Consider the following 20,779-nt stretch of genomic DNA (forward strand, 5'->3'; position numbering starts at 1 on the left):
GGACTCTGAGTTATTAACAAAAAAAGGGAACTGAGCGACAGGGAGCACACAAGGGTGTGGGCACTAGGGGGAAGAATAAGTGGGTATTTATGATAAATGTATAAAACTTTCAAATACTAAAAACAAAGCAAACAACCAAACAAAAACAACTTTCAAATACTAAACAAAAATCCCCAAGCTCAGTTTGCTATTGACTAGAACAAATTGATGTATACTACTTTAGCAATTACATGCCTCCAAGCTTTGCCAAAACAAATTAAAAAACAAAACCCTTCTAAGCAATCCCAAGGACCTGTGATTTTTAAACCATCTATTTGTTATAACTTAAGATTTCAAATGATACAAAATTTCCATTTTTGCCAAAAATCTATTATTTTGCAGGTCAATTCTATTCTGTGAGAATACCTACTCACCCACCAAGATTATATCAAGATGCAAGAAACCAGGTTTTTCCATTATCATTTCAGAACCACTGCCTAACTAATCACATTTTATAGAACTCATTTTACAGTCTTCACTGTCTCAGCGATGAAGCTGCTATAAAATACTATCATAAAGTAAAACAGTTGACAGCAGGCAAAACAGCTTAGTGGGTAAAAGGTACGTGTTACTGAGCCTGATGACTTCAGCTGATACCTTATGACCCACACAGTAGAGGAAGAGAACGCTTCAAGCTGTCTTGATCATCACAGGCCCACAGAACACCATGACATGTGCATGCTCACAATGCAAAAGAACCCTTGATCTTATCAATTTCTACCTGACACCGCTGTTGAAATCATACTGTTATTTTGTGAGTAACTATACAAAATGAAGGACTAAACTCTGGGCTCTAAACTGTAACTGAAAACAATAGGTGGTTAAGATTTAAACTTAAAATGACAGTAAAACTTTATGAAGACTAAAAGACAAAAATTAGGCATTTAGTCTTTTTTACTTAAGGGAAAAAAACAAAAACAGCAGCAACAGCTAAATTTCAGACAATGCCCAACCATGTCTGAGTTTAGCTTTAACCCCACAGGGTAGATGTTATCTCTATCTTACAGACGAGGAAATTGGGTTTGGGGAGGTTAGGTAATTTGTCCCACATCAATTAAGAAATCAGTGAAAATTTGAGTTGAGATTCAAATGGAGACAGGCCACCCAGCCACAAGTCTCCCCATCTTACCAGACTGCAGTATGCACTGAGGGGCAAAAGCCCAAGCTGCTTTCTTACCCAAGACTCCAGTGGGGTGGAAGTTTCAGAGAGAAAAACATACAGAAATCACCATCTGGCTAAAACTTTTTATTTTAGAAATAAGCATTCTGTGTACTTTAAAATGATTAAACTAGTCATTTCTTGATTACTGTAATAAATATTTCTCAAAAATAGCAATTGTGTATATATTTATACAGACTACACTGAAGCCCCCTCACCCCCTCATAACTGATCTGTATTAAAACCTTACAAATGTCACTGGTGTACACGGAAAGAAAGTGCTAAGGGAGGCTAAAGAAGCACCTCCCCATTGTATTTTTCAGTCAAATATTTCCCAAGGTCAACTAACTTTGCTTTGTTTGCTCATGCTTAACCTGAGAAGGAACATAGGAAGCCAACAGTTTTAGAAGAAAAAAGGCTCCTAATCTTAGCATAAGCCACAGAGACTTTTCTGACAGCTGTCAAAGCTGTGATGAGAGAAGCAAGCATGCTTTCAATTAGACACTGAGAAAACACTCAACAAATTTCTGCAACTACAAATATATATATATTTGAAAACAAATCTCGTGCTTTGGAGTATGTTATAGTGAGTATAGTTTTAAGGACATTTGTTTAAGACGACTTCACAGTAAAACTCATATACATAATTCTACCAGGGAGTCTCTGAAGGATGAACACTCTGGACTATCCTGACAGTGAGTAGTCAACACCGGAAAGAAACAACTGTGTCTTCAGTCACAGACCATGAAGAGTGGTCAATTGTTTTCACATCTCAGACGTCTCTTATTGGCTCACCATAATCAGTGCTCTCCTAAGCATTCAAAATATGACTACAGGTGACTTTTTACCTCTTTCTGATCTCTATACTAAAACCTCTACGTCATTCATGATCTTAAATATTCTGCAAGCTCCCCAAAATATGAAGACACACAAATTTGCTAAATTTTACCTATCCAATAAATTAAAAAAAATACTTGCAATCTTGTAACACAAATCTTAGTTCCCACACTTATCAAAGCATTTTTAAATTACTCAAATATGACAGGTGAAAATATATGTGCTTATTTGGAAGACATCTATTGAATTTATTCTCTAAAAGAAAAAGCAAGCCTGAAGGGTCACATTACTGAACATTTTCAACATGGTGACAGGTTATCTTCTAAACCTCAAAGAAGTTTTGCTAGTGCAAACTGTAATGACTATCTGCTCCTAATAAACAAGCAAGCATCAGTGAGCAGAGACACCACAAGCGGTCACTTCATTTCTTTCTGTTGCCTCCAGTTGCTAGCATAGTTGCAACTCGCATAAATATATTTAATGTATCCATGTAGATTGTCAACATCCTAGAAAAGAAAATTATAGAAAGATGTGACTCTAATAATAAAGATGACAATCTATTTCATAGTACAAAAAAAGGAAAAAATAATACTCATTATTCCTAGTGTTATTAGATAGAAACTAAAAATACAACGTTTAAAAGTCAGCTAGAGTCCTAAACTAGATAATGCTCAGTTTTCCTTCTGGAAGAATCATCTTTTAAACGCAGAACACAATTTTTAAAAGGACTATGTATTCTCTGACATCCTGCTATGAGGATCAAACCTGAGTGTTAGACAACGGCATACCAAAACAAATCAAAGAAACACACCTTTAAAAACTTGCAAGACAGTCGAGCATTTTCAAATAGAATATATCCATTTCATCATCTTTAAAAAAGCTGCTATAAAACTCCAAGTGTTATAGCAACATTTTAAAAAGCTATTACATTATTTTATTTTTAGTAAAGGAAAGCATTACTAAAAATGTGAGAGACACTCTGGAACTCTAGGCAGAATCTAAGAAAAGTGAAAACATTATTTTATTTTATATTATTTAATGTCAACTAAACTTGAATGTCTCTAGCACAAACACAAGGAAAAATATTTTCAGAACTGGTTTCCTCTCCTTAAACATTTCAGTTAATTATCTGCCTTCCAACAGACACTACTTGTAACTGATACCTGAATGCTATACTCAGCTGCAATGCAATCAGTTTTCTAAGTAGAGAGCCCAAACTATACTCCAACAGAAGGAGCAAAATTTAACCTGTTGGAAGTCCCAGTACTGGTCCTGTGTGCCCTTATTTGGAAATATAGTCTTCAAAGATGTAATTATGTGGGTGGTGGTAGCACACCTTTAATCCCCAGCACTTGGGAGGCTGAGGCAGGCAGATCTCTGTGAGTTCAAGGCCAGCATGGTCTATAGAACATGTCCCAGAACAGCCAAGGCTTACACAGAGAAACCCTGTCTCAAAAAACAACAACAAAAACAAACAAACAAACAAAAAAAACCCAAAAACAAAGCAGACACAATTACAATGTGAGTTAGAATGAGGCCATATTGGAATAGGATATGTCTGGTGGCCTTCTTAAAATAAGAGAAATGGGGCTAGAGAGATGACTCAGCAGTTAAGAGCACTGGCTTCTCTTCCAGAGGACCTGGGCTCAATTCCCAGCACCTACATGGCAGCTTTCAACTGCCTGTAATTCCAGTTCCAAGGGATCTGGCACCCTCATAGAAATATGCAGGCAAATCACAAATGCACATAAAATAAAAATAAATCTTTTTAAAAAGTAAGAGAACAAAGACCTACTGCACAGGGACAATGGCAGGTGAAGATGAAGGTGGGTATCTACTAGTCAAGGATCACTTGATCATATACAGCTGAGACAGAGGATACAGTCTCACTCAAGGCCTTCAAAGCTCGCCACCATGCTCACACCTTTAGTCCTCTGGCCTTGAAAAAGAGAATTTTTTTTTTTTTTTTTTTTGGTGGGTTTTCAAGACAGGGTATCCTGTAACTCTGTAGATCAGGCTGGCCTCAAACTCAGACATCTGCTTGCCTTTTCCTTCCATGCCTGGCCTGAAGAGAATAAATTTTAGGCCACCTATCTTATGCTACTTCGCTATGATGGTACCTTGTGAAACTAATGCAACCAGAACCAAAAAGCCATACCCATGTAATACGGCAGTAACAGTAAAGTTTACTTACGAATTGATGGGATCATACTTTTGAACTCCATACGTTGGTGTTATTTCTGCACGTTTGATTACTTTCTGAGTATCATACAGAAGGAACATACTGAAAAGAACTAATCCACCATATATTGCCACTGAGTACAGAGTGGCACCAGCCACTGTGGTAGGGGGAAGAAACATAGACCCTGAAACAAGGGGAAAAAATATAGAATGTATATATATATATATATATATATATATATATATATATATATATATATATATAAAGGGATTTCTTGCCACTGCACTTATAGTTTCCATTATTTAAAGCTACCTTGGTATATCTGACATTTGAGTAGGTGCTTATACAATCTCACAGATCGCCTTTCCTCTAATGGGTTACGTGCCAACAGTAGAGTAATTTCTAAGTCAGCTTGATCATTTCAGAGGTATTTAATAAAATGAATACTTAACCATGAGCTAAGATTTTATGATGTCAAATAATCAAACATAATCAAATTAGTCTATCTTTTAAACAATTTTTTTAAAATAAATCTTAATGCTTCAGGAACCCAAACCCTTCAAAGCATAGCAGCTTACCCAGTGAAGACACAAAGACAAGGCCCAGGCCCACTCCCAGGGGTGCTCCCATGTTCAGAAACTTCTCACTGGGTGCACACATGGCCACAGCAGAGAGGCCTCCCACGATACCAGCGGTGTACCATGCAGCCCTCAGGAGAAGAGGTCCCCCTAAGAACGTCAGAGGAGCCACCACTGCACCCATCACACCTGGGGAGAGAGCAAGGTCTTGTTAGAGATCTACCAAGAGATCTACCATCAAAGAGATAATATCACTGTGAAGATTATCTTAACACTGGACTTTGTGTTAAATAATGTTTGTACAGTAAATTTCATGTTTGGGTAGTTCTACCCTACCATCCAAATTATACAATCAATGGCTATACAAATTCTTTACTACATTCTTTATACACTGGGTCACAATTCAAATACAAACAGTAGTATGCATTGTTTGTAACTGTTAGAGCCTCTCTATGTTTCTTAGTGGCTTTACCCAGCAGAACTGCATGAAGCTGACTGGACAACGGGCCTGAGTACCAGGTGTTTGGAAGGGTCTACGCTTGGCTGTATCTAGCAAGGGGGAGGTCCTTTGCTCCTCCCATTGGCATTATTATAAAAAGCCCTTTTGAATAAAGCTCTGGGCCGGTGGATAAGGATCCAGGCCCACCCGAGTCTATCCTGCATTTCTGTTTCTCTCCCCTCATTATTTCTACCTAAGTCTCTTATCCCTCATTTCTCAAGAGTCCCTGGGGTAAATAAATGTGGGAGCTGGTCTTTGTAAAGTCTGTGTAGGTCACTATTTTGATTGGAGACCACCACTAGATTTCACGACTACTGAAAGGAAGTATGTGATGGAACTCAGAAATGTAGAGGCTTCCCAGGCAGGCACTGGATTTGCCTCACCTAATAAGGAGCATAGAAAGAAACCTCAGTTGTCAGAATTTACAAAAAAACCTTCCTTAAGAATTACAGGGGAGGTGGGCATAGTGGCACTTGGCTTTAATTCCAGTACTAGGAAGGAAGAGGCAGGCAGATCTCTGTGAGTGCAAGTCCAGTCTGGTCCACACAGGACAGCCAAAGCTACACAGTGAGACCTTGTCTTGGGGAAAAAAAACAAAAACAAACCACCACCAACAACCTATTATAGGAATATGCTATTGCCAATCACCAAATATCAATGGAACCCCTCCAACTGGAAGATTCCAGGTTATGAAATTATTTCAATAGAGAAATAATGTAGTTGCTTCCCCTAGTTTTCATGGTGCTGGGGATCAAGACAGAGCTTGTGCAGCAAGCCTAATACCACTGAGCTACGAACCTCGCATCTGTCTTTTAGGATAGTGTCTCACTATGCTACTTAGGCTGTCTTTAAACTTGTAATCTCCCTGCTGTCTTTAAACTTGTAATCTCCCTGACTCAGCCTCCTGAGTAGGCATGATTACAGGCCTGTACCACCAGACCTGGCTCTTGTTCTAAATTACTATTGTATAAGCATGTATACATAGTGTGTGTGTGGGGGCACACGTCATGCCATACTGTGAGGGCAAGAGGACAACTCGGTATAGTTCTCTTCTATTTTTGCATGGGGACCACAAGGGTTGAACGCAGGTTACCAGGCTTGTGCAGCAAATGCCTTTATCTGCTGAGCACCTTGCTGGCTCTCAGCTCTTTTCTTATACATAGCGTATCTCACAGCATAACCTCAGAGCTATCTTAATACCAACCTTCAATACCAATACATTTAAAGCAAAGGCCTGGCAATAATGCACCAACAATGACTGTATGAAATTCTGTTTTCTAAAAATGAGGTTTACCAAGTCATTTACAACTGAAGAGCCACTCAAAAAGGCCAATATTTAAGTCAGGTGAGTCCAGGGACTGAAGCAGGAAGACAGCAAGCTGCAGGCCAGTGTGGCACACATGTCACCCTGTCTCAAAAACTAAACAAAATAAAACATACCAAGCAAATAACAAACAGGAAAGTGAATACTATTCCAGACAGTTTAACAAGAATTTGAAACAGAACATACCAGAATGAAGCATCCAAGCCAGATGCTTTGGGCCTGGGCTCTGATCATACGGTATTGATTGTACCAGCATTCCAGCTCCAATCATGGCTGCAAAGGTTGCACCAATTGTCTAGAAAACACACATTAAAAACAAACAAACATATCCTTAAAGTAGAAGCCCACAGATTCAAGTACAATTAATCACTATAAAGAATAAGAAACTGAATCCTGTTTTTCTCTAGTATACTTAGATTTCTGGTTCATTTCAGCTTTAGTCAGACCACATTGGCAAGAGTGCCCTCTACTGTCACAGATGTAACTTTCAACCTGATGTAAACCTAGGAAAATTAAACAGCTGCTTTTGTGGAGGACAAGAAAAATCGATGCTGACAAACAATGGATTCTACTTCATTGTTTTCTGATGGGAAAAACAATTACTACAAACTGCTCCACACATCCTTTGTTCATGAAAATTTCTAGTTGTTTATCTCAATTGTATATTTTCCTTTAAAAATCCTTTTTTGCTTTTTACCTTTCCACATTCTACATTTAGTGATATTGAACTGGTAGGACTGAATAAATGTTTCCTTAATTGTATCCACCGTGCCTTTAAGGATGCACTAATTCCAGCACTTGGGAGGCACAGTTAGGTGGATCTCTCAATTAAGTCCTGCCTATTTTACATACTAAGTTATAGGACAGCCAAGGGTTGATACAAAGACCCGTCTCAAAAAGCAAACAACCCAAAAGTAACAAAAAAAAACCAACCCAACCCAACCAACAGAAAACATCCTGGCAGGCCAGTGAGATGGCAAGTTACTTGCTGAGCCCCAAACGTAAGCCTGAGGATCTGAGTTCAAACCTCAGAATACAAAGGAGAGAACCAATTCTATAAAGTTGTGCTCTTACCACCTCTAGATGCAAGTCACCCACCCACCACTACTTTACTACCTGACTGACTTACTAAACTTATCTCAGAAGCTTTCCTAGTCGGCACTTTGCCCAATAGTAGCAGATGACTCTTCTCCTGTTCCAAAGGCACTTGAGATAAACTGTGCTTTCCTGCTTATCTAACTGTATCACCTCCACAAGGCTCCCCCCTCCTTTCTATAATATTTACCTAGCTTTCTCACCATTTCTCTTAACTATTCTTAGAAGCAGAAGAGTGACATTTTGCTGCAGAGGTTATGGTCTCACCACAAAGCTTCCTTGTCATCTTTGGTATTATATTTTTACATACATTTTAATCTTTCAGAATACTGCTGTGTTTATTAGGCTAAGCATCATTTTAAACTATTTGCTTTGATTCAAATGGACTTCTCTAGTGAGAATTCACCTTCACCTATTCTTTGCCATGAACCTCTAGGCTAGAAGAGTCAGGATACTCACCTGATAAGTATGGTCCTTAGACTAAGTTCAAATGACTATATTATTATAATGGTTTTCCTCTTGGTGAACATGGCTTTTAAGACTATGTAATGTCTATATTACCATAAGTTCTCCTCTTGGAATATAGAACATAGGAAATGTCATGGATTCCAAACTTAACAGTTCTGGGTTCCCAACTATGGGAAACGGTTTTATTTAATTTCCATCTCTTTCCTTAACCAGTCTCACACTCAGTGTAGTTTGTGTTCTAATCCCTCATTTTGAGACTTCCAGGCACAGCTGGTGCACCTGCTTTGTGTCTCCCACATTAGTTCTTAACACCCAAACAGAATCACATTTTCTGCCACCCCAGTCTGTACAGTGGTCTCTGTTAGGTTCTTCGCCTCAGCTTGGAAATCAAAGATATCCTATATAAGCTTCTCCTCTCACTTGAAATTTCACTTGAATGGGACTGTAAATCACTTTACCCATTAGGTCTTCCTAGCTCCTAGCTCTTCTCCTTTGTCCTGCTGGACTGGCCTTGTCTTCTTCTGAAACAAAACACGTTTGCTAGCAACAACCCTGAAGAACTAAATTCCAGGGGCTGCAGAGATGGCTCAGCAGTTAAGAGCACTGACTGCTCTTTCAGAGGACACAAGTTCAATTCCCAACATCCACACAACTGTAATTCCAGTTCCATGGAACCCAACACATAAACATGCAGGCAAAATACCAATGAACATAAGATAAAAAAGAACTAAGTCTCTTCTACAGGACTGCCCAGATGGTCTGAGGCAGTCTTTCAGCTGACTTTTTACCTCACTTTCAACTTTCTATGTCTTATTGCACATCCAATATGGTGCACTCTAGATCTCCTCTACTCTCCACCAGAGCAGAATCCATACCTGAAAGCACACAGTGCTAGCTAGCAAAACAGCAAGTGCTTAAGAAATAGCCATCCACTTTGTTGGGCGGTGGTGGTATACACCTTTGATTCCAGCACTTGGGAGGCAGAGACAGGTGGATCTCCGTGAGTTTGAGGTCATCCTGGTCTCCAGATCGAGTTCCAGGACAGTCAAGGCTACATAGAGAAACCCTGTCTCACAAAAGAAGAACTATCCACTGGTCAAAGCACCTGTAAGGCAGGAAGCATAGGAGTAGCAGCAGCACCATGTTAACTTGTTTCCTCTGACAGTGCAGACAGCTTGGCCTTTGGAGACAGGAAGTTCACATTGATCTCAAGGAGGATTTGTATTTACTTTGTTTTTTTCTTCAAGACAAGGTTTCTCTGTAGCCCTGATTATCCTAGAACTCACTCTGTAGACCAGGCTGGTCTGGAACTCAGGGATCTACCCACCTCTGCCTCCCAAGTGATGGGATTAAAGGCAAGTGCCAACATCACTAGGCACATTTACTTTATTTTTTACCAAGTGGGTACAAAACAGAAATTGTTTGCTATCTGCTCCTAAGTTCAGTTTTCAACTCCTTTGATCTGATTAAAAAACATATTTGATAAAGAGTAATACAGTATTCTTCCATTTAATGTCCTCTCCCTTTCCCACAATATTGATTTTAGCAAAATCTCTTTTTCTTCCCTATATCAAGAACTGAACCTATAGTTCAACAGATTCTAGGCAAGTTCTTTAGCACTAAATTATTAATGGTCCTACTTCACGAAATCTTTTGTTCTTATACCAAAAAGCAACAAAAACAACCAATCACCCAGCACCACCTTCCCCAGAAAAATAGCAAATAGTTAACTTACCACCCAAGAGCCTCTCATCATGAAGTTCATAAGAGCAGGTGTTCTGGCTACTGCCAAGGCAGACAAAGCTGTTAAACCAATACTCCCTGATAAGTACATGTAAGTAGAATGAATTCTATCCTTCACATACTGAGGCCAAATTCTGTAAGAAACATGACAAGGTTAGCTTACAGAACTATGGGTGTCAATTCTGAGTAAATCATTTGTTAGACACAAAAGACTCTGGAATAAATCACTTCAATGTTCTCAATCTAATTATGATGGAAATAATAATAATAATAATAATAATTATTGTTTTTGGTTTTTCAAGAAAGGGTTTCTCTATATAGCCCTGGCTATCCTGGAACTGGCTCTGTAGACCACAGACCACGCTGTCCTGGACTCTGTCTCCTAGTGTTGGAATTAAAGGCATGCACCACCACACCCAACTATGATGTAAATAATTATTCACATCTTAGAGCTATTTATGATTAAATGACATAAACATACATTTGAACGGGCAGTGGTGGCACACACCTTTACTCCCAGCACTTGGGAGGCAGAGCCAGGCAGATCTGTGAGTTCGAGGCCAGCCTGGTCTACAGAGTGAGTTCCAGGAAAGGCGCAAAACTACACAGAGAAAACCCTGTCTTGGGGAAAAAAAATACATTTGATACACATAAAAAGCAATACATTTTCTCCCTGTCTGAAAGCATAACCTTGGTAAAAGATGCTTACATAGGCTTGAATAAATCTATGACAAATGAACAAAAAAGACTTTATATAATTATGCACATTCAAAAATGAAAGCCAGACAAGGCATTTCAAAAGTGACTAGAGTCTCAAGGATGGGGAGAAAAAGAGACCCTTTATTTGAAGGATTATGGTTGTTTGGGAACAATTTACTTACACAGCCTTTTCGATAGCTCCAATCTCATTAGACATTCCCAAGCCATAGTAGCACAGCGCTCCAAGACCAACAGCTGCTCCTCCCGCAACAAACCACCTTCCCATCTGGTCAACTGCAAGCATAGCACCAAACAGGCTAGGGTTAGCACATTTCAACTAAATGAAAGTGCTGGGGTTAACTATTCAAAATATTCAGGAGGGGATCAAATCCTAACTGCTTCTTCACAGTAGTATCATGGGGGAGATAGAGAATTCTCAACACTAGGAGACCAGAAGGAAAGGACACTCTTGGAGCAAATGTACAATAATCACTGCAAAGAATAGAGGAGCATTTTGGTACAGAGGTACACGTAACTGTTAAAGCACTTGGGAGACTGAGGCAAAAAATCATGAGTCTAAGACCAGCAGAGTCTACATAGCAAGAACATATCCCAGATGAATAAACCTTTTAAAAAAAAAAAGGTATCAGTCATTCCACAATGTGCCTTATGTATTAACCCAGGTGAAACTTTAAGTGAGTCTAGAGAATCAACACAGAAAAATATGTGCCCAACAAAGGGACAGACACTCTTGCTTTAGAATATTGAAAATTTATCAACTCTGCGGAAGGTGCTCATGCTGCTCTTTTTCAGAGGACCTGAGTTCAGTTCCCAGTACCCACTTTAGGTGGCATATAATCACCTATAGCTCTAGTCCCAGGAGATTAGATGTCTTCTTCTGGCCTCTGTGAACACTGGCACACACCTTGTAGATACTCACACATACACATGAATAAATATAAACTTAAAAAGATAGTGCTCTCTTAAAAGGACTTAGGAAAGCTCATGGACTCTTCTTGAATGAGTTAGCTTTTACTAAGATCTGTTTTAGTGATTTATTTCTAACTTGAGACATTCACAAACACATGCTTGAATGAAGATTCTAAATAACCTGAAACAAACTTCCTTTAGATAATATAATAGCTGCCCCCTAAAAACTGTAAATCTTAATATAACCAGCAAATATCAAACCCAATGCAAAGCACCACTCTTTTTTGGGATTATCAGATTTCCTTAGTAGTGTGTGACCTTTCTTGCAGAAAATACACATACACATGTTTGAATGTATTTTCAGGAAGTTGTTCATGGACTTCTTAAACACACCTAGCAGCTTCACGTTAAGTACTGAACTTCCACCTACTTTTAAAAATTTTTTCCACTGATGGTTCCAAAGCTGCCTCTTTCAGTCCTTGGTCAGTTTTCCCACGGTGGATCCTTACTCTTGTCTTGGCAGCATATTCCTGACATATCAAAAAGACACGTACCATTCAGACCAACAGTATGTCAACAACAGAGGGTCTTTTACACTAACACAGTATCAGTATAACAGTTAACTAAGATTAGATGTAGGTTGACCTGTGCTCCATCTCTGAAATGATTATACACTTTTCCCCAGGCAGTGAGGGTTAAACCTAACACCTCATGAACTGTAGGAAAGCATTCAATCATTTAGCTAGTTCTTTCCCAGTAGTAGCAATGTTATTTTAAGAGAAAATTATCTCCTTCTAACTACTGTACATTCTCCTCTCTGTATTAGTTACTTCACACTTAAAAACATACATAGTATACTCATTCAAATGTTAGAAAACAGACCTATTAGTTGGCTTGCAATCTCAGCACCTAGCAGGAGAAATCACTATCTGGAGGTCAGCTAGTTTTATAGATTGAGATCTTGTCTCCAAGGAAAAAGCCTGTTGCCAAAGAAAATAGGCCTTTCTCGATAACCTGACAGATTTTTATCCTCATCTAAGCAAAAACTGTAACACCATCTTTAGTAACTAATTGATCAGCTGGACCAACCAGTAATATCTCTGGGTCCTTAAGCATTTGACTATAGTTCCCACTTACAATCCTTTTGTTGTATCATGTAACTCAATTTCCCAATGTTTACTCTCAGCTTTTTGAGTGAGAAACTCCAAGAGACATAAGGTATACGATCTCTTATTTGTGATAACGAGAGACTGGAATAATGTAAATTGATAGGGAGAACGCTCACAGGAAACTTTACTGTTGCTTTGTCACTGTTACAGTAAGTCACTAAAGAGAGTAAGCTAAGCACAACCAGAGAATCTCACAGGCAACTCACCAATTAACCAACCAAAAAAAGGGAAAAAAAGAAATCCTAAAACAAAAGACCTGGATGGGGGTGGAAACACATGTTGAAAAACCATTCTTTACCCTGCTGGGTGTTAAGAGCCATTGATTCTTCGTGATGGAATTCTTCACGAGTGGGGAGGCCTTGGTGAAAGTGGGCTGGAAAACCCTGGAAGGTAGTGTCCGGAGACACACGAGCCTTGAAACCAGCATGGTGGGTGATACACCGGTTCACTAAGCAGATCTGAAAAGCTAGTTAAAAAGGTAGAGGGGAAATAATTAAGTTAATTGAGAAGGGAACAGAACAACTAAAGAATAGAACAAATCAAGGTTCTGCAGAAAACAAAACAAACCCCCACAACAGTAGCCTCATTAATTCTTAATGTTGAATCCTCCCCTTGTCCCTTCTAACTCATGAAATCCAATTTTGAATGGGCCACCCAATAATATGAATCCCAGTTTACCTAGATATATGTAATATAGAATGAATGTTACTATGTTAACACAATTACAAATTCTGACAGATTTTACAATCGTAGTGTTGACTGATATTTATACCATCACTCAATGAGTCAAGTTAAAAGAATCTGTGAAATTTTTCAGCACAGGAAAAACATTATCCAAGGAAAAGATGAATAACCATTTGAGGTCAAACTGTACAAGACTAAAAGACATCTACAGAAGCCAGGCATGAGAAATGTCTAGTAAATATTTCAAATATTAAGATACGACAGACACCTTCAATTATGTTATTTTATTCCTTTACTACATAACACCTGATCAAAATAAACATAATTGCCCAGCTACGTTTCCCTACTGTTAAGACTGCTGATGTCCTCAACGGGGTAAACAAACAGTTCTCCCCCAACACACTAACATTGAATTTGTCTTAGCTCAAGGAAGACTATATCAGATAAATGGCTACGCGGAGGTCTTTTGTAATGCTAAATGCACATTTCTGGCCAATGAGATATGATGAATCTTAGGCAAGTCACTATCCTTTGGCGTCTTTTTTCCTCCATGTGTAAATACAAGAAAACTGGACCAAAGCAGAGCCTTGGGACTTTGAAATCGCTCAAGATTTACCTTAAAACTCTGGGAAGGTAATGAGAAAGAAATCTTAACCAGGATCTTCAACGTGAAGAACGTTACTTTAAAATACCCGAGAGACCTTCCGCAGGAACCACGAAGTGCACAGAACTCTACGCATCTGACCTTGCTGGGGAAAAAACCGAGGGCCCTTCTGGTACTTTCATGCCATTACATCATCTCAACCTGTCGCTTCCTCAGCCTTTAGCCTACTGACCCGGACAGCGGCCCAAGTCTGAGTGTCAGGGCCCAAGGCAGTTACTGCCACACTTATTTAAGGGAGGGCTCTGGACCTCAGACACGGGGCCTTGGGCTAGTTTTGTACGAGCTACTGCCGGCCCTTCTTGAGGCTTCCTCCGCGTCCGCGCACCACCCACCCCACGGCACCCGGGGGGCTGACTCAGCGGCGCCCAGCCCAGGGAGAGGACGGCGAGGGCCAGCCACGCCCTCCCGGCCCGGCCGCAGCGGCCGGCCTGGACCCCGCAGGGACGCAGCCCGTCCGGCGGACTGTACCTCAGCTCCGGTCACCTCTACCACGGGGCTCCCCTCCAGGCCGGCCAAACCGAGAGCGCGCGACCTCCCTCTGCCCGCTCCTCCGCAGCTGCGCGACCCACCGCGTGACGCAGCATCCGGACGAGAGGTAAATAGTCCCAACAGCCAATCAAGGCCAGGCCTCGGACGGAAGGGCGGGCGCAGCGGGGGAGGCGGGGTCTTGGCTTAGGGAGGGGACCAATGGTGATTTGAGGTCGGAAACGTCACAGTCAGCGTTCATTTTGGGTGTGGGCTGCGAAGCCGACGCGGCCATTTTAGCGCTGGGCAACGGAGGGTTTCGTTTTTTGAGTAGCCTTTCACTGTCAGCGGACACCTGCTAATAAAGAGAGAAGAGCGCGATGGTGCACGCCTTTAATTCCAGCACTCGGGAGGCAAAGGCAGACGGATCTCTGTGAGCTCAAGACCAGCCTGGAATTACTTTCGTTGTTGGATTTAGGTTTAACAGTGAATCTTCACGTATAAGTTGGATTTTAATTCTGTTTGAGAGTCATCATAAAACACGTTTTACACCGAGAACAATTAGTTTGGGTCAATCGTATGATCGTGGCGGCTGGCACGATATTTACCAATTCTAAGAGGTATAACTTAGTCAAACTTTCGCTAATTGCTTGACTTTTATCACTGCTGGGTCCCGTGGAGCTGTGGCTAGACAGGATGTCTTGAGCTATGTGATATGTACTTGATATCCTCTCCTTTTAATTCATCATGTGAATTTTAAGGGATTTGTGAGTTTTGCATGTGTAAATTTACCTCGAATTAATTATAAGGCCCAGGACCAAAAGTCTTTTGTATTTATGGGATGAAAGGATCCATCTAAGCATTTTCAGTGTTTTGCATTTGTTATTAAAATACATGTGCTAGGTGTAAATGTATTTATACGTAAAATTTACTTGAGAGTTTTAGTAAAGTTTAAAGTTTTTTTTTGTTTGTTTGTTTGTTTGTTTTTTTGAGATAGGGTTCCTCCGTGTAGTTTTGGTGCCTGTCCTGGATCTTGCTCTGTAAACCAGGCTGGCCTCAAACTCAAAGAGATCTACCTGCCTCTCTTTCCCAGATGCTGGGATTAAAGGTGTGCACCACCACCGCCTGGCTAAAGTTGAAGTTTTTATGACTAACTTTTTCTTTCTTTCTTTCTTTCTTTCTTTCTTTCTTTCTTTCTTTCTTTCTTTCTTTCTTTCTTTCTTTCCTTTTTGATATATACTAAAAACTAAGTGTTCATTGGCTGAGTTTCTTGTTCTGGGGGTTTAGCAAGAAAATAATGGCAATGGTCTACATAGTGAGTTCCAGACCAGCCAGAGCTACACAGTGAGACTCAGTTTCAAAAAAAAAAAAAAAAAAAGAAATTGGAAGAGAATATAGTGCCACAATTGAAAATCATGCCTTTCTGATTGCCATAAAAACATTCTCAACAAATGTGGCAATTTTTGATTAGAGCCAACCTGATTCCTTGATTCTGCTATTAGTGAAATCTAGAGGGTTTTACCTCCTAGTTTTCCTTTTTTATTGTTGCCTTGTGACCTTTTAAGAGTGTTTTTTGTTTGTTTGTTTGTTTGTTTTGTCTTTTCCCCCAAGCTTCAGGCTATCCTGTGTAATAGAATACTTCCAAGCTACTCTGCCTCTTGTTGCACTCAAAGTCCCATGTCCCCAGAGATCACCAAGAGACCTATTCGAATGCAAAAGCAAAGAGTGTAAAACCGGGCCCCTCATCCATCTGTAGCAGCCAGTAGTGGAGTGAGAGGGACCCCAAGCAGTAACAGGATAGGGTTTTTATAGTGGTTAGGGTCAGGAATCTAGGGGAATTCCAACTCTATATAGTCACAAGCTCAGGATTGGTGCTTACTTCAGGTTGGAGACGCTTGGTTTGAACTGACTGGAGAGTTGCAGCTCCAAGGAAATTGCCATATCCTCTGGCAGTTTTTACCATCGCATCTATATCAGCAGCAGACCCATTTCCTCTGATAGTTAAACATCCCATGTTTATCTGCAGGAAACTCATTCCCTCTGGCAGCAATGGTATACAGTCTGTAACAGCAGAAAACACCCCACGGGACATATCTGGTGCTTTGTTCGTTACATGCCAGTTATGTCATATCGTATCCTTTAGGTTATGGCAGGAGATGTCTGGAACTTGTTTATGTGTAGTTCCTAATTGTCTGGGCCTAGGGGCGATGGGGCAGCACATCTCTGGTGAGTTTTTTTTTTTTAGAACAATTTGTTCAAGGGCCTGCTGCTGCTCATTGTCTGACCTTTCCCTAAGATGGCTGCAACCCTGGCATCCTCTCACACTTACCCAGGGTTTTTGTGAAGGCTACCGGAATGCTTCAGTGCATAGTAATGTATTACAAAAGAGCCATTTCTTTCATATTTTTGGTTGTGAGCCTATCCTTTAAGGCCTGAGCCATCTTTCCAGCCCCAGAGTTATTTCTCAATATACAACTATTGATTGTAGCTGGAGTTTTCTCCAGTCCTGCCTGGCCTGGTCAGGACAAATGTCTTTCACCCGCCAGTCCCACAGCCACTCAGACCCAACCAAGTAAACATACTTATATTGCTTACAAACTATATGGCCATGGCAGGCTGCTTGTTATCTAGTTCTTCCATCTTAAATTAACCCATTTCTATTAATCTATACCTTGCCACGTGGCTCGTGGCTTGCCGGTACTTTACATGCTGCTCCTCATCGTGGCGACTGGCCACATCTCCTCCACCCCACCTTCCTGTTTCCCCAATTCTCCTCTCTGCTAGTTCTGCCTATATTTCCTGCCTGGTTACTGGCCAATCAGCGTTTTATTTATCAATCAATGATCCACAGCACTCCCCTCCTTTTGTTTTAAAAAAAAAGGAAGGTTTTGACTTTAACACAGTAAAATTATATATAACAAAACAATTATCAAGCAAGAATTACAGTTACAATATTTAGTCTGTTTATAATATCTAGTCTATTTGTATTTGGCAAAATTAAAGAAGATATCCTATCTATCTTATATTTGTGAGTCTAAGGTTTTATATCTAACTTATCTCTTATCAAAACTAAGGAAATTATAACTATCTAGTCTTTAACTACATCAAAGACCCCAGAAGGATATACTAATACCTGAGAAATGGGAGAAAGGATGCAAGCAACTTTTGGGAGTCTTGCGAGAGTAGACAGAGACAGCTGACAGCCTAGACAATCATCTAAAGTTTCTCTGTAAAGTTGGGGCATCTGTCTTTAGCCCACAGGCTTAGAGTCTCTCAGTCACTTTTCTCTGTGTCCTGTAGAATGTCTGACAGTTTTCTCTGCATAGCAGGAACCTGAAGGATCATTTTGCCAATCAAAGTTCAGTGGTCACCTTCCTATGGGCCCTGCATGTCCAGTTGATCAAGCAGTCCAGGCAAGAACAGTTTCTTGCCCAAATCACTATTTTCGCCAAAAAGAAGATAAACTCCATATGGAGTGTCTTCGATGTCCATCCTCTTCTCCGAGGTAAATTGGTGCTGCCAGGAGCAGACATGTCTCACTGTCCAGAAAGTCTAAATTTTTAAAACATTTTAAATGCCATATTCTGTAGGTCTTTGAAGTGTTTGAAGATTACCTACCTAACTGAATTATATCTATGTATATCTAGAAAACTTAACATGACTATAAGTTTGACTATCATAGAAGACTAGTTATTAATCTGTAGCTAGAATTTTCGTACCTTGCCCACAGTCCGGACAAATCTTTGTCACCCTCCAGTCCCACAGCCACTCAGACCCAACCAAGTAAACACAGAGACTTATATTGCTTACAAACTGTATGGCCGTGGCAGGCTTCTTGCTAACTGTTATTATAGCTTAAATTAATCCATTTCCATAAATCTATACCTTGCCACGTGACTGGTGGCTTACCGGCGTCTTCACATGCTGCTGGTCATGGCGGTGGCTGCAGTGTCTCTCTCTGCCTCAGCCTTCCGCTTCCCAGAATTCTCCTCTCTCCTTGCCCCACCTACTTCCTGCCTGGCCACTGGCCAATCAGTGTTTTATTTATTGACCAATCATAGCAATACAGACATACAGACCGTCCCACAGCATTAATCTGTATTTCTTAATTATCCATTAAAATTTAAATGAGTTAAATAATCATAATACCTCCAATGAGAATAGAAATATATATATATATATATATATATATATATATATACAGTATAACAAAATTAACTTTAAATTTGTATCAATAAACTAAAATCCATAGCATGTAAAACATTTTTAAACAAGTTGTTCTTTAAAAGTAGGTTCAATAATCTACCCCTTTATCTTATCATTATCTATACAGCAATTGAGAGAATCAAACCAAGAATTCTTTCAGTGTTGCAGTAAGGAACACATGAACAAAGCGAACGTAGTTCAGCAAGGCAATTTATTTTTGTAAAAAGTGTGTGCCAAAAGCTAAAGCAGGATAAGGAGCATATCAGTAGAGGAAGTTGACTAGGTTTTTATTCTATCGTCAGGGATGGCTATATCTTTTCCCCACTGGCTGGGGTCCCACTTCACAATTTTTCGTGATGGGCTAGTTTTAAAAGAATTTGTGTAAAGGAAATGAAAGAGAATGGGAAGGTGGTGGCCTTTTAAGTCATGTAAATTCTAGAATACTGCAGGCCTTTGTATAAACAAAAGTTTTACCCAGTGGTGTGATGAGGTATTAAAACATTTGCCTAAAGGTTTTACAAGGAATGTGGACAGGTTCCTGATTAAAAGCTTTTCATAAAAGTCTTACAAGTTGGGGAGATAAAAATATTTACTTTTACACTATTTGACAGAAAAGACTAATTAATAGTTCTTATATTATCTATATTCCCTGATAAACAAATATTTACTGGATGTTCATTTTGAACCAAGTAATAGGGATGATTAGTAACTGAACTGGCTGCTCTTGCTGTTAGGCATTCACTTTCTTGTGGAGACAGAAAACACAAAAGCATAATGTTAGGTGGTAATTGTTATGTATTAAGTGGTGCTGTTTACCATACAAGAGAAGCCTCAAGGCACAACAAAACCCACTCTAAGAGTTTATCAAGGGAAAAGAATAGAAAGGGTGTGCATAGGCCTATGGAATGACTGTGCAGGAAGCGGGAGAAGGAATAGGTGGAACCCACTTTTATAGGTCCCCCCCACACACGCTCATAAGGGCTTACATAGCTCTGCCACCCATGCACATAGATTACATGATCGTGCTGGTGCAGATTACATGATCACGCAGTGCACCGATTATATAGGACTTAAGGCTCTAGAATGACTAAGCATCTTGCCTGGCTGCTGGAGAGCACATGCGCTGTCATGTAGCTGGGGGAGTGGCTAGGAATTCTAACAGTAATAAGTACTAGGAAGAAGACAGGTAAAGCCCTAGAGGTCTGCTAATTTAAATAGGATAATTAACAAAATGTAAAATTTATGAACCTTTATTATCTCCTAAGCAATTGTTTATTGTGATTTATGATCATCTAACCAGGTGAATCTTGACAGACAAAATGATTTGCTCATTATATGGGTAATAAAACAGTCTGACACCATCCAAGTTCTTGTCTCTTTACCCTGCAAATGGCAAGAAAACTCTAGAGAAAACTGTCACCAAAGACATTGACTATATGCAACGTAGATGGAGGATGAGCAATTTAACCTTCAGATCATCACCCAATTTGAGTAGCTCACAAGCAGGATCACTGTTTAGTTCCTTCAATTGAAAATATTTTTCCTGCATCCATGGTATCTGAAATAAACAAAATCTAAAAGTCAACAACTCAAAGTTCCTATTAATCAAACCTTTTTCTTTGTATAGAAAATAGGGTTTTTTCTTCCCTATTTTTCTTTCTCACATTTGAGGTGTGTATTGTCATATTAGATATTTTGAAATAGGGAATCAACTTGCTCACATAATAAGGAAGATATGCTCTCTTCTGCCAGTGTGGGTGGGGAGAGGTTGAGGGTTTAGCAGAAGGGGGGGGGGAGAGAGAGAGAGAGAGAGAGAGAGAGAGAGAGAGAGAGAGAGAGAGAGAGAGAGAGAGAGAGAGGACAAAAACAAACAAACAAACAAACAAACAAACAAAACCTAATTGTAATAATGCAAGCAAAAGGGGATGAAGGCTAGAATTAAGGTAATAGAGGACAGAGAGGTTAATGACGGACACATTGCTATACTGGATAAATGAATGTGTGTCAGGAAGAGTGACGATGAGTAATCGCTCTGTTC

The 20,779-nt window shown here is 39.9% G+C and overlaps 1 protein-coding gene across 2 annotated transcripts; it reads right to left on the reverse strand.

Moving 5' to 3' along the window:
* Positions 1–1,270: 1,270 nt before the first annotated feature.
* Ghitm (growth hormone inducible transmembrane protein) lies at positions 1,271–14,713 on the reverse strand. Of its 2 annotated transcripts, none has more exons than XM_006976680.4 (9): positions 14,023–14,577; positions 13,021–13,188; positions 11,984–12,083; positions 10,806–10,917; positions 9,917–10,058; positions 6,805–6,913; positions 4,796–4,984; positions 4,230–4,401; positions 1,271–2,541 (listed from the first exon to the last, which is right to left on the reverse strand). In XM_006976680.4, the coding sequence occupies exons 2-9, from the start codon at positions 13,147–13,149 to the stop codon at positions 2,457–2,459; spliced, it is 1,038 nt and encodes a 345-aa protein (XP_006976742.1). In that variant the 5' UTR covers positions 13,150–13,188; positions 14,023–14,577; the 3' UTR covers positions 1,271–2,456. The 2 variants fall into 2 exon arrangements, with proteins under 2 accessions (XP_006976742.1, XP_006976741.1); XM_006976679.3 differs by having other exon boundaries at positions 2,260–2,541; positions 14,539–14,713.
* Between the last annotated feature and the right edge of the window lie 6,066 nt (positions 14,714–20,779).

The sequence above is a fragment of the Peromyscus maniculatus genome, chromosome 9, assembly GCF_049852395.1.
Source record: "Peromyscus maniculatus bairdii isolate BWxNUB_F1_BW_parent chromosome 9, HU_Pman_BW_mat_3.1, whole genome shotgun sequence".
Lineage (NCBI taxonomy): Eukaryota > Metazoa > Chordata > Mammalia > Rodentia > Cricetidae > Peromyscus > Peromyscus maniculatus.

Bases quoted from the DNA above. Each gene is read 5' to 3' on its own strand.
- Ghitm (XM_006976680.4), bottom strand. From the start codon at position 13,149: ATGCTGGTTTCAAGGCTCGTGTGTCTCCGGACACTACCTTCCAGGGTT. The intron at 12,084-13,020 runs GTAAAGAATGGT...TTGATATGTCAG, and splicing joins GGCTCTTAACACCCAGCAGG to GAATATGCTGCCAAGACAAG. The intron at 4,402-4,795 runs GTAAGCTGCTAT...CCCTTGTTTCAG, and splicing joins TGTCTTTGTGTCTTCACTGG to GGTCTATGTTTCTTCCCCCT.